Source organism: Canis aureus, chromosome 8, assembly GCF_053574225.1.
Source record: "Canis aureus isolate CA01 chromosome 8, VMU_Caureus_v.1.0, whole genome shotgun sequence".
Classification (NCBI taxonomy): Eukaryota; Metazoa; Chordata; class Mammalia; order Carnivora; family Canidae; genus Canis; species Canis aureus.
In genome coordinates this window covers 61,010,554-61,024,289 of record NC_135618.1, presented here as the reverse complement: position 1 = coordinate 61,024,289, position 13,736 = coordinate 61,010,554, and the positions used below count along the sequence as shown (strand labels likewise).

General features: G+C 43.7%; 2 protein-coding genes across 4 annotated transcripts in view; one reads left to right on the top strand and one right to left on the bottom strand.

Moving 5' to 3' along the window:
• The window catches only part of LOC144319402 (integrin alpha-D-like), a 29,906-nt gene continuing 16,170 nt past the window's right edge, over window positions 1–13,736 (bottom strand). For 2 of the 3 annotated variants that reach the window (XM_077907423.1, XM_077907426.1), the window contains 11 exons: window positions 13,592–13,733; window positions 8,812–8,925; window positions 8,626–8,705; window positions 8,450–8,533; window positions 6,813–6,891; window positions 6,545–6,652; window positions 6,362–6,439; window positions 6,035–6,148; window positions 5,791–5,892; window positions 5,413–5,523; window positions 4,663–4,938 (listed from right to left, as the gene is read on the bottom strand). In XM_077907423.1, the coding sequence (XP_077763549.1) occupies window positions 4,825–4,938; window positions 5,413–5,523; window positions 5,791–5,892; window positions 6,035–6,148; window positions 6,362–6,439; window positions 6,545–6,652; window positions 6,813–6,891; window positions 8,450–8,533; window positions 8,626–8,705; window positions 8,812–8,925; window positions 13,592–13,733 (1,126 nt within the window). In that variant the 3' untranslated portion in view covers window positions 4,663–4,824. Of the gene's footprint in view, window positions 1,482–4,662; window positions 4,939–5,412; window positions 5,524–5,790; window positions 5,893–6,034; window positions 6,149–6,361; window positions 6,440–6,544; window positions 6,653–6,812; window positions 6,892–8,449; window positions 8,534–8,625; window positions 8,706–8,811; window positions 8,926–13,591; window positions 13,734–13,736 lie in introns of those variants that run through there. The other variant, XM_077907425.1, reaches the window with a different exon arrangement.
• COX6A2 (cytochrome c oxidase subunit 6A2) lies at window positions 2,912–3,609 on the top strand. Its single transcript, XM_077907427.1, has 3 exons — window positions 2,912–3,073; window positions 3,228–3,364; window positions 3,482–3,609. Exons 1-3 carry the CDS (start codon window positions 3,001–3,003, stop codon window positions 3,563–3,565), a joined length of 294 nt encoding a protein of 97 aa, XP_077763553.1. The 5' UTR covers window positions 2,912–3,000; the 3' UTR covers window positions 3,566–3,609.

Genomic DNA, 13,736 nt, shown 5'->3' with positions numbered 1-13,736 from the left:
CATATTTGGACTGACAGCTTTATTGAAGTTACGGATAATAAAATGCACCCATTTTAAGTGTAGTCTGATCTTTCATTAATGTATACACTAATGTAACCATCACAATCAAGATACAGAAAGTTCTATCACCCCTTCCAGTCAGCCTCTCCCTACCCCACTTAGTTCCAGATAACTGTTGGTCTGTTTTCTGCTCCTATAAATTAGTTTTGCCTGTTGTAGAATTTCATATAAATGGGATCACACAGGGACGCTTGGGTGGCTCAGCGATTGAGCGCCTGCCTTCGGCACAGAGCATGATCCTGGAGTCCCGGGATCGAGTCTCGAGTCGGCGTCCTTGCGTGGAACTTGCTTCTCTCTCTGCCTGTGTCTCTGCCTCTCTCTCTGTGTGTCTCTCATGAATAAATAAATAAAATCTTTAAAAAAATGGAATCATACAATATGTACTCTTATGTCTGGCTTCTCTGGTCTGACATAATTCGAGATTCATCTATTTTGCTAGAAGAATTCCATTATATGGGTACCCCACAATTTGTTTATTCCTTCATCTGTTGACAGGGATTTGGATTTGGATGGTTTCCATTTTTTACCTTTATAAATAAAGCTGCTGTGCAGATTTGTAATAAAGCCTTTGTGTGGACATGCTTTCATTTTTCTTGGGTAAATACCTCAGAGTAGAATTGCTGGCTCATACAGTAAGTATGCATTTAATTTACTGTTAACAAACTGTCGAACTGTTTCCCAAAGTGGCTGGACCACTCACATTTCACCAGCAATGTAGGAGGGTTCCAATTATTCCACATCCTTGGCAACACTTGGTATTGTCAGTCCGTTATTTTAGGCATTCTCATGGGTATGTAAGGATACTCATCATGGTTTTGAATTTGTATTTCCCTGGTGATTGATGGATTGATGGATAGCACATCAATGGGGTTTACTTAACAACTGGTAAGTTTGTTCTCCTCCTTGCCTAAAGCAAAGAAAAACCTAAACCTCTAGAAACTAAAGCTTTGGAAGCAGCCCAATAAATAAATTGCATGAGAGAGACCTTATGAAACAATGATTGAAGGATACAAAGATTGAAGGAGGTGCTCTACACTGCCTCTACGCAGATCAGCTAGGAAAGCGTAGACTACCTAAATACAAGACTGAGTACTGGGCAGGTGCGCCACATGGGGGCAACAGTAGCAGAGGATAGTAGCATCTCTCAGGGCATTCACCAAGTACCAACAAGAAAAATTCTTCATGGAAACTTCCAAGCTGAGACAGGGATGGGAATCCCCAGGCAATTGTTTGGCAATAACCAGCAAAACTCTGAGTGGAGGGAGGAGAGCCTAGAATGTTTTCAAGTAAAAACATCCTTGGTCATTTGCTTTCTCCAAAAGCCATAATCATAAGCTGAGGGGACTGTATGTGGAGGATGATGCCAAGTAACTTGAACTGGAATAAGACCCATCTTCTCAGCAGCAAGTCCAAACTCCCAACTGGGAAAAAGCAATCATAGGAAGAATTCCATTATAGCTCAGTGAGGGCTCAAGAATTTAGAAGCACCAATAACATTTGACTGTTCAATAAAGTTACTTAAAATAAAGCCTCAGAAAGTTAAGTAGAAGCTAGTGTTCAGTTTCAAACAGGAGGAATAGATATGGAGCCCCTTCCTGAAAATGCACCTTTCTCATTTTTCTTTTATTTATTCAGATTAAGTACAAAAATTTATTTTTCTTTTATGTATTAAATTCATATTAGGTACATCAGTCCTGATCAAAGCTGGAGACATCCTGTTGGATTATAGTTCTGCAAAGGCATGTATATAGGGTTAACTAATGTAACATGGTAACTAATGTCAATAAAAACATATTTTTAGAACAACTACTTCATGCCAGGTTCTTGCTAGTGCTGAGAACAGAATAGTAAACCGGGCAGAAATTAACCCTGCCCTATCCTGTAGCTTTCTAGTGACCTGCTTTGATACAGGGCTTATGCAGGCCTGCGTAGGCTTTCTTCTTTTTCCTTTAAGTACTCAGATTTTTTCAGATTGGAATAACATATTTAGCAGTAGACACTTGCCAAGTCTGTGGCTACCCAGTATCTCTGATATCGGTACTCTTCTTGTATTTGGGGATTTTTCCTGCCTCCTTAAGACAGAAGGCCAGGTTTTCTTGAAGCTAGAGCATAGGCTATGACCTAGCTATTGTCAACTGGGACCCACTGGTTCTCTGATTCAGAAGACATCAACTCAAGAATGCAAACTTCATGAAGAATCCACTTTCCAGAGGATGTTAGAGTAGAAGAATCTGGCTTTCCAGAACACCATGGGTGAGGTTTTGGGCATTCAGAGTCCAGCACTGCAAATTGTGGTGCTATCTCACTGGAGCTAGCTCACAGAACAGCTTGTTTCTGGCTGTACAGATTGTTGGCCTCTCTGGCTACACCAGGGACACTGTGAGCTACCTAAGGGTTTCAATTGCTTATCTTTTTAAAACCAGTTAGAGTGAGTTCTGTTCTTTGCAAAGAACGATGACTAATTCATATTCTGAGCTACTGTTTCATGCCAGACATTAAACTGGCATGTCCCTATGTTACTTTACTTAAATTTCATAAACTTCATTTAAGGTACAAATTATTACACATTTTACCAATGAAAAAACTGAGATTCAAAGGGATACTTAATTTATTCTACAAATATTTATTAAAGACCTGTATGCCAGCCACTGGGAATAGAGTATTGAAGGAAATAGTTCCCTGCAACTATAAAAAGAATGACATATTGTTTTTTAAGTGTCCCATACCAAAATAACAGGTACCAAATGGCAGCTGTCTGGAGAGAAGGAGGACCTCATGCCAGTAAGGCCTCATTTTAAATATAGAAACCCCCTAAAAATAGCCACCCATGTTACAGACTCAACAGGTGATTGGCCCAAAAAGAGGGGAGGGGAATTTAGGCCTTGGTGAAGGAGAGTGAAAGGACAGCACACTGTTTTCCAGCTTCTCTCACCCACTACAATGGCTCTGCCTCTGAGGTCCTTGAGTCGGGGCTTGGCAAGTTCAGCAAAGGGAGACCACGGAGGGGCAGGAGGTGAGTGGCATACCTGTACCCCTCTCCCGCCTCTGTGGCCTTCCAAAGTCCTGAGGACACCCTCACTGACCAACCCTCCCACTCTGATCTTCAGAGGCCCTGGCTTCCCCACTTCTCTCTCATCTCTGCTTCCCCCTTTCTCCCCCTTCTGCAGCCAGCACCTGGCGCCTCCTGACCTTCGTCCTGGCACTCCCAAGTGTGGCCCTCTGCACCCTCAACTCCTGGCTGCACGCAGGCCACCACGAACGCCCCAAGTTTATCCCTTACCACCACCTCCGTATCCGCACCAAGGTACGCTGGCCTGAGGCCTCTACCTGCAGGATGGGAGCAAGGGTCAGGTAGGCAAAGGGTGCCAGAGGGCCCCCAGGCCTGGATTGCACTGACAATCTGCTCTCCCTCTTTTCACAGCCCTACTCCTGGGGAGATGGCAACCGCACTCTATTCCACAATCCCCGTGTCAACCCTCTGCCCACTGGCTACGAACAGCCCTGAGGTCCAGGCAGATGCTCCCAGGCAATAAAGGTGTGGAAACTGTGTGTCTGCTGGCTCCCTGGGGACCGCAGGTTGGGAATGGGGTTGGGGGGCATCTGAGGAGCTCTCCTGGGCACAGGTGCACAGTACAGCCTGTGCTCCACTTGCTCTTCCCAAGGTCCTGATTTGGGAGGTGCTCCAGGGAGCATCCTTGAGAACTACATAGGAGATTCCCATCCCCACTCCTTTTCTCTCACCTATTAGTAATTAGGGCTCTAGATTGTAAAGGTCTTTCACATAACCCTGAATCCTCACAGTAACTCTGGGAGCAATATAATTTTGGATCCCCTTCTCTAGAGGAGGAATTGAGATTCTCAAAGATTAAATGGCTTAAATGAGGCCCCTCCTTAGAGAGCCCCTGGAAACTCAGAGCTACAGACCCTGAAATACCACTTTTTGCCTGACATGCACTGACAGTATCTGTGAATTCTGGCTTTCTGGAGACAACCTTGATTTCTAATAGAGGGCCTACAGCCCTATGTGTGAGGCTTCATGACCTAATTGTGGATTTAGAATATTTCAGCCATCCTCTATGACCACTCTTAATGGGTCTTCTGTTGATTTGGGATATCAGATGCTCCTTTTTGGAAGCCTGACTCTCCCAGTCTTTGGGGACCTCATTCAATGGGGATATTGGTTCAAACAAGTTCAGGGCATTTCATACCCCTGTTCATTTGCCATTACCAAGGAACCTAAAGCCTTGCTGAAACCCATGAGCAACACACACATACACTTCTTCCTTTGGCTTCTCTCCTGATACTACTCATAGCACCATCAAGAAAAGATGATCTTTTCATCTGATCAGGCCTCAGTCTCCTAAAAAAGTGAAAGGATGTTTTCTAGGCCCACAAGCAAGTTCTCCTAACTCTTCCTAGAACAGGACTCAGGTACCTGAATTAAAGCCCTTTCATACAAGAATAATGTGTTATAAACATCCTCATTTAATGTGGCAATTCTTTGTGTATGTGTGTGTGTGTGTGTGTGTGTGTGAAAATTCATGCTTGCATCATGTTTCCTCCTGTAAAAAATGAGTCATTACTGAAGAACTGACAAATATGTTGAAATATAAAAACCTTTCAATGCCTTGAGAAGTTGGCTTAGCACCTAGTAAGTTGTTCAGACCAGTCCAGATCTATACAGAAATTATTCCCATGGAAGTAGATTTGTAGGCAAAGGCAAGACCAGTCCATGGGGGTAGGGACAAATAGAAAAGTAAATTATTAGGACAAGGGCAAATTGGGGGCATCACAGTTAACATCCTCCCCACTGCATGTGGCAGTGTCTTCCGGTTTGTTATCCAGCATTTCTTTGTACTGACGTTTGAAGAAGCCAAGCTGTGAAGGGAAGTAAATCAGAAGAGCTGGGTAAGAGGGCAGGGAAGAAAGTTGGGAGTAGGAAGAAGCTGAGAGAGAATAAGAGAAGGGAAATAAGCTGACTTGTATTTATGTTCCAGAACACTTAATTGAAAAACAGCAATCGTGTATTATCTACTGTATGCAAGCACAGCAGTTATGCATAAAAGTTATAGTAGAAAACCGAAAATAAATACTAGGCCTACACACACATCCTGGCTTCATATATGTCTCACTTCAGCTACTCTGAAGCATTATTATCATTTCCAAATGAGGAAACAATCTCAGAGAAGTTGAGCAACTTTCTTGATATTAAAGAATAAGTAGGACAGAGTCAAAATATGCGAACTGGTCTGCTTGAATCCATTGTCTGATTTCTCCCCACTATACCATCCGGTCTCTGGAAGGGTTTGGGTTAGAGCCTGGTGGTATTGAGAGTGGGCTGAAAACACTTACTTTGTACAGAATTGCTGTGATGAGGGCCAACAGCAGCAGTCCTCCCACAGAGCTTCCGGCAATAATGGGGATGGGGTTGTAGACCTCATACTTCTCCAGTACCGTCTCCATCTGGAGTGGAGGTGACCTCATCAGAAAATATCAGAATTCTTGCTGTCCCAGACTCTTCCTAGGTTCCTCAACCTTAAACTCCATCCCCTCCTTCCCTTTCTTCAAAGTGTGAGATACGGAAATACCCATGGGCTTGGGAACAACTCTCCTGCTGATGGACGTTCATCCTTCCTCCATCTGGGCTTCTGAACCTCCCACACAGCACCACAGATTTAGCATTAGGAACCCTCTTATCAGCCTGGCTGCTGCCTACCACATAGTCACTACCTGAGCTCTCAAGAATGCCTCTTGTCCTGGAAGCTGAGAATACACAGATCTGTTGAACGTGATTTCAGCCACACTCACGACCAATACCTTCTTCTGCAATGTCTGCAATACACACAGGCATAGCTGCGGAAGTAGATCTGGGAAAGGGCTCAGAGATCAAATAAACTCTTGGCTTAAGGATGGGCACAGACGTATCTGTACCACTCAAATCCAAGAGAGGGACTCTGCTGTTGGGCCTACACACCTGGCTGACCCAGCCAAAGTTGAGGTTGCCCTTCAGGGTGAACTCAAGTTCCTCCTGGATGCCAAAGGAGGGGAGGTCACAGTGGATCTTCAGGCAGTCAGCAATGGAGCAGTTCTGGGGACAGGAGGGGAAGGAAGTTGAGGCAAGAAACACAGGGGAAAATGAAGTCTGTCAGGTTTGGGGTGAGGAAGAGATGAACAATTATAAAACATAGATAGATAGATGATAGATAGATAGGTAGATAGATAGATAGATAGATAGATCAATCTCCATCCTAGCAAGTGCATTGCCCTGTATCCCCCAATGGAAATCCAGGGTCTTTCTCACCAATACAAGACTCCCTGGGATCTGGGTCAGGAAGTCAGGATCCTGAGGAGGTTCCCTCTCCGACACACAAGTGAGACTCTAGTGAGAGAGAAATGACCACAGAATGATCAAACGCTTCACTGATGAGAGGGTGTGAGGCACAGTAGGGTCAGACTCTGGAGAGTTAGGTAGGCAAGCAGGCACCTGTGAGTGGTCCAGCAAAGCCACATCCCACACAGCCACATCATTCAACAGGATAGGAACCCAGACATTAATGCTGATGGCCACGTCTCGCTGACTCAGATTATTCACCTGCAGACAATGGAAAGGGAACATTATCCTGGTCCCTGGAGCAGCCCCAATCCTACTTCTCTCCTGAACCTAGCCCTTGGCTCCTCTTCCTTTCTCCCACCAGCTCCCCACATTAGCAGCACCATGGGAGGGAAGATATGCGTGCTCCCTGGCCTCTCACACGATACCGATGCTCAGCTTCTTTCTTGCTCTTCTCATCAGAAGTTGAAAAGTTGAAGTACTTGGTAGAGTCTTCCTGCCTAGAGAGAGAGAGGGCTTATTGGTGAGCAGTAGCCCTGTAGCCACCCTTAGCTGTGCCCCAGTCTGCTGCCAAGGGCTCTGCTGGGCCCCGCAAAAGATGACGACCAGTGAAATAATTATGATCCCCACAGGCTCCTCTCCTGTGGCATTTGCCCCAGTCACCCAGAACTGCTAGCTTGTCCTTTGATACTTTGGGCTCTTTCATATCCTCATAACTCTGTTCAAGTTCTTTCCTTGCTTGGAACATCCTTACCACTCCCCTTCTGGAAATTTTCACCTAAAGGCCCAACTTAAACATTACCTCTCATAACATTTAAACACTTTCCCATGGGAAAAAAGGTGTTCACATGGCTTTCTGCTCTACTAGGTATATGGTTGGCCTCAGGTAATGCTTGCAGAGGCTGCTACCAGAACAAATATGCCTAGGGCAGCTTGAGGGAATCATGGTTGGATCACTCAGGAAAAAATGCAGTGATGGTCCCTCTGTGATGCAATGAAGAAAAGAGATGTGGCTAGTCTGAGGAAGTTAACTAAATGAGGAAGGGTGGTGCCTGAACACAAACCCCTGGTAGACATGAATGTTCCAGGCTGCAGTGGCTTTTCCTCAATCCATGCATCCATCCATTCATCCATCTATCCAACCATTAATGTATCCATCCCCAGTTTCCTTCAGTATACATTTACCCTATGCCTGGCTGCGTGCTTGGCTCTGCAGATTCAACAGTTAACAAGCCATAGTCCCTGCCTTCCCAGAGTTAACATCTAAGGTCTCAGTGGAATCAAGCAAACCAGGAGGGTTACTACACATATCACCAGCATCTAGTGTACAAAAGCAAGGCCAGCCATACAGAAACTCTACAGGCTCCCACAGTTTCCAACAGATGTGACTGTCAGTGACATCACACTGTCATCAGCAGAAACAACAGTAGCAAATTCTTTCCTATGACAATATTATGAGCTTCTGACCAACTCTCTAAACCTTTGGAGGTTAGCCAAGTATGTGAGGCTCCTTGCCCTGCTTGCAAGCTGGCCTGCCCCTGCTCCTCCACCCACCTTCAGACCTGAGAACAACAGCCTTGCACTTGACTTTCCTGGGGCCTGCCACAACCTTGGACTCTTAGAGACTTTCTCAGCAGTTTGTCACATCTCTGGTCTCCCCTTAGTTTTGTGAAAACCGTACCTTTTCTTTGCTCTGTGTGGTGACAAACCACATTCCCCACTTCAGAGCTCTCATAAAACCCTTGATCTTAATCTAGTTAGTTTTGTGTGAGCATGCTCATGTTTCGCACAAGAACAGAATTGGCCTAATAATAGAGTAAACCTGCACCTTGGAGAAGAGAGGGAGGAGAGCACGGGGAAACAAAGTGTATGTGTCCTAATTCATCAGAGGAGAAGCAAGAAACATATGGTATATGTTATTGTGCCATAAATATATGGCTGGTCACAAGTATTCTCATGAGAGGAATTAGAGGGCTTAGTCTAGATACCTAACCCTTAAAGAGCAGCCTGAGCTGCAAGAGGAGGTACTAGGCGTAGAGAAAGGTTAAAGGTCCCCACCTGCTGATCACCATGTAGACAGCATATTTCACTGGGAGCTCCAGCTGAGAGGTGGTCTTGCTGGTTGAAGGCTTATTATTCTCACTGGAGACAGAGAGAGGGGAGCCTCATTGGGAAGGAATCCAGGAGAGAAATCTCTGCCTGAGGCATGAGATGAGGGATACACATGGACTCACCTGCTTGCATTAGCCCTCAGGAGCAACTTGTTGCCCAGAGTGGCCTTGTAGGAAACATCAAATGTGACTATGAAGATGCCCTGAGGGAAGGAGAAGAATGGAGATCAGGCAGGTCATGGGGGAGTAAGGGAGGAAGTGGGTCAGGACAAGGGAGGAGAGTGAGGAGGATTTGGGGGAAGCACTCACCTTAGTGCCCTCATGGAAGATGGGATGGTTGATGCTACAGCTGCTGCTCCTCAGGCCCTCATTCCCAGTGGGCACAGCCTCACATGCCAAGCGCAGTGGGCGCTGATGGGGTTGCTTCCCGAGGAGGAAAACGAATGAAAAACCATTACCGACATGCATATATGGGCTGATGTATAACAGTGGTGGCATTGTAGAGCAGTGGGAGAAAGGACAGACGTTTCAATAAATGGTGCTAGGAAAAGTGGCCCGTGCAAATAAGGTCAAGCAAACAGAAAAACAAAAACAAAACATTAGATTTCCACCTCGCTCCATACTTTATTTTTTTAAAGCTTTTTTTAAAAAAAATATTTATTTATTTATGATAGTCACAGAGAGAGAGAGAGAGAGAGAGAGAGAGAGAGAGAGAGAGGCAGAGACACAGGCAGAGGGAGAAGCAGGCTCCATGCACCGGGAACCTGACGTGAAACTCGATCCTGGGTCTCCAGGATCGCGCCCCGGGCGAAAGGCAGGTGCTAAACCGCTGCGCCACCAGGGATCCCCTCGCTCCATACTTTAAATTAAATTCCAACTGGATTAAAGATTTCATGTGAAAAGGAAACTTACTGAGTTTTTAAGGTAATAAAGGGGGATGTCTTCATAACCTTGGAATGATCAGAACATAAAAAAACTAAACCTAAAGGAAAAGTTTTGGTGAAAATCCAGCACAATCAAATTAACACATTTGGTTTATTAAAAGACACTATGAAGAGACTGAAAAGATAAGCTATAGGGCGGGAAAATATATCTGAACACATATAACTGGGAAAGTACTGGTAACCAGAATATTAAAGAACTCTTGCAATTAAGAAAAGTATGTGGGTGGCAGGATAGAGTAATTGAGAGATGGGCATTAAGGAGGGCACTTGATGGAATGAGTACTGGTGTTATAGGCAACCAGTGAATCACTAAATTCTACTCCTGAATCTAATAATACAGTTTATGTTAACTAACTCGAAATTAAATAAAAAATCAAAGCAAGTAAAACTATGGACAACTCAATAGAAGGATAAGGAAAAGATTGCACAGGTACTTCCTAGTAGAGGAAGTCAATATGACCAGGAAACAGATGAAAAGGTGCTCAACTTCATTAGGGAAATGCAAATTAAGGAGCCCCTGGTTGGCTCAGTCAATTAAGGGTCTGCCTTCAGCTCAGGTCATGATCCAAGGGTTCCGGGATCAAGCCCCTGGTGGAGCTCTCTGCTCAGTGTGTATGTGTGGGCGTGGGCGCATAAGAGAGAGAAAGAGAGAGAGAGAGAGAGCAAGTGTGCATGCTTTTCCCTCACCCTCCTCACTATGCCTCCCCCCTTCAGAATCCCTCTAGCTCTCTCTCTCTGTCAAATAAATAAATAAAATCTAAAAAGAAAGAAAGAAATGCAAATTAAACTGTAGGGAAATATCACCAGATGAGCAAATATTTAAAAGTCTGACAATGGGGATGCCTGCGTGGCTCAGAGGTGTGCCTCTGAATTCACTCAGGGTGTGATCCTGGGGTCTTGGGATAGAGTCCTGCATCCTGCCCCTTAAGAGGAGCCTGCTCCTCCCTCTGCCAGTGTCTCTGCCTCTCTCTCTCTCTCTCTCTCAGAAATTAGTGGAATATTTACCAAAAAAATCTTAAAAAATAAAACAATAAAAATAAATAAAAGTGTGGCAATGCCAAGCAGTACAGAAGATGGAAACCCACGGGAACTCTAATACGCTGCTGATGGAAGCACAATAGGTACAAATGTTTTGTCTCTACTGATTATATTTGAAGATATACAGACCCAAGATCAAGCAATTCCATACATGGCAAATACCTCCCAAATATTATCTATAGGTGCACCGAGATACATGCTCAAGAAGAGTAATGGCCAAAGTCAGGGAACAACTCAAATGATCAAAAATTGTAGAATGGATACAGATGTCTACTCATACCATTCTTGCTTAACATAGTACTGAAGGTCCTAGCCTGGGCAATCGAACAACAAAAAAGAAATAAAAGGCATCGAAGTCATAAGAAAGAAGTCAAACTTCCACTCTTTGAAGAGGACATGATACTCTAGGAAACCTGAATGACTCCTACAAAAAATGCCTGGAACTGATACACGAATTCAGTAAAGTCACAGAATATAAATTCAATATACAGAAATCTGTTGCATTTCTATACAGCAATCATGAAGCAGCAGAAAGAGAAACTGAGAAATTGAACCCATTTACAATTGCACAAAATTCCATAAGATACCTAGGAATACACATAACCAAAGAGGTAAGAGATCTGTACTCTGCAAAAAATACAACACTTATGAAAAAAATTGAAGAGGACACAAAGAAATAAAAAACCATTCCATGCTCATGCACTGGATTAACAGTGTTGTTAAAATGTCATTACCACCCAAAGTAGTCTATACATTCAATGTAATCCCTATCCAAATACCACCAGCTTTCTTCACAGAGCTGCAAGAAACAATCCTAAAATGTGTATGGAACCAGCAAAGACCCTGGATAGCCAAAGCAATCTTGAGACAGACATGCAAAGCTGGAGGCATCACATTTGGGACCTCAAGCTATATTACAAAGCTGTAGCCATCAAGACAGCATGGTACTGGCACAAAAATGGATACGTGGATCAGTGAAATGGAATACAAAGCTCAGAAATGGACCCACAAGTCTACGGTCAACTGATCTTCAACAGAGCAGAAAAGAATAACCAATGGAACAAAGATAGTCTCTTCAACAAATGGTGAGGGGAAACTGGACAGTCACATGCAGAAGAATGAAACCGAACCACTTTCATACACCATACACAAAAATACATTCAAAATGGAATAAAGACCTAAATGTGAGACAGGAAACCATCAAAACCCTGGAGGAGAACACAAACAGCAATCCCTATGACCTTGGCCATGGCAACTTCTTACTAGACACGTCTCTGGGGGCAAGGAGACAACAGCAAAAATGAACTTTTGGGACTGCATCAAGATGAAGAGTTTCTTTTTTTTTTAATTTTTTAATTTATTTATGATAGTCACAGAGAGAGAAAGAGAGAGAGGCAGAGACATAGGCAGAGGGAGAAGCAGGCTCCATGCACCGGGAGCCCGACGTGGGATTCGATCCTGGGTCTCCAGGATCGCGCCCTGGGCCAAAGGCAGGCGCCAAACCGCTGTGCCACCCAGGGATCCCAAGATGAAGAGTTTCCACACACTGAAGGAAACAATCAACAAGATAAAAAGATACCCAACAAAATGGGAGAGGATATCTCCCAATGCCATATCTGATAGGGAGTTAGTAACCAGGGTCTATGAAGGACTTATCCAACTCAACAACCAAAAAATTAATAATCCAGTTAAGAAATGGGCAGAAGACATGAACAGACATTTTCCCAAAGGAGACATGAAGATGGCTAACAGACACGTGAAACGATGTTCATCATCACTCCTCCTCAGGGAAATACAAATGAAAACTACATTGAGGGATCACCTCACACCTGTCAGAATGGCTAGAATTAACAACACAAGAAGCAGCACATGCTGACAATGATGCACAGATAGGGGAATCCTCTTATATGGTTGGTGGGAATGCAAACTGGTGCAGCCACTCCTGAGAACACTATGGAGATTCCTTGAAACGTTAAAAAAAGAACAACCCTATGATCCAGCAATTGCACTACTAGGTATTTACATAAAGGGCCAAAAATACCGATTCAAAGAGATATATGCACCCCGATGTTTATAGCAGCATTGAATTCAAAAGCCTAACTATGGAAAGAGCCCCAATGTCCATTGAGTAATCAATGGATAAAGAAGATGTGCTATGAATATACAATGGAATATTACTCTGCCTTCAAAAAGAATGAGATCTTGGCATTTGCAACAACATGGATGGAACTAGAGGGTATTATGCTAAGCGAATATACAGTAATCAGAGAAAGATGAACACCACGTAATTTCATTCCTATATGGAAATAAGGTACAAAACAGGTGAACACAAGGGAAGGGAGAGAAAAGAGAGGGAGGCAAACCATAGAAGTTTCAACTATAGAGAACAAACGAAGGTTGCCCCAGGGGAGGTAGGATGACAATGGACCAAATGAGTGGTGGATATTAAGGAGAGTCTTGTAATGAGCACTGGGTGTTTTATGAAGTGATTAATCACATCCTGAAAGCAATATTACACTATATCTTAACTCACTAGTATTTAAATAAAACCTTTTTAAAAATTCTGGAATGGGTAAATAAATTGTGGTATTGTCATAAAAAGGGATTCTACATACAACAAAAATATTCTATAGCCACAAGCAACAACATGGATGAATTTCACAAACTTGTTGAAGAAAGGAATAAATATACAAAAGAACAGATGTTTCCATAAATTTCAAATATTCACAAAACTCCACCGTTTTTCTAAGGATGTACTCATGCGTGGTAAAACCATAAAATATACAAGGAAATGATTACAACAAACTCAGGATAATGATTACCTTGGGGAGAGAGTGAGGTTATTTGAGGAAAGGCACAGGAGGATTTCTGGGGGGTGATAGCAGTGCATTATTTCTTGACCTGGATACTATTTGCTTAATATTATTCATTAAACTATACATCTGCTATACACACCTCTCTCTCTCTATCTTCTACTCCAGAATTGTGTGTGTGTGTGTATATGTGTGTGTGTGTTTGTATTTCATCGTAGAAGAATTCAAAGGAACCCACTATAACTCAGGGGAAGGAAGAGGTCCCAGCCACTAGAGCCCAAGACAGCTATTTACCTGGGTTCCTAACACTCTTCGATAGGACAGCCCCGCTGGGTAGTAGAAGTGGATCACAGTCCTGTAGGAATCCTCACCCTCATTCCACAGAGTCACTGTCACATTGAGCTCCAAGGAGCTCCCTACCATCAGGGTCTGCAGGCTG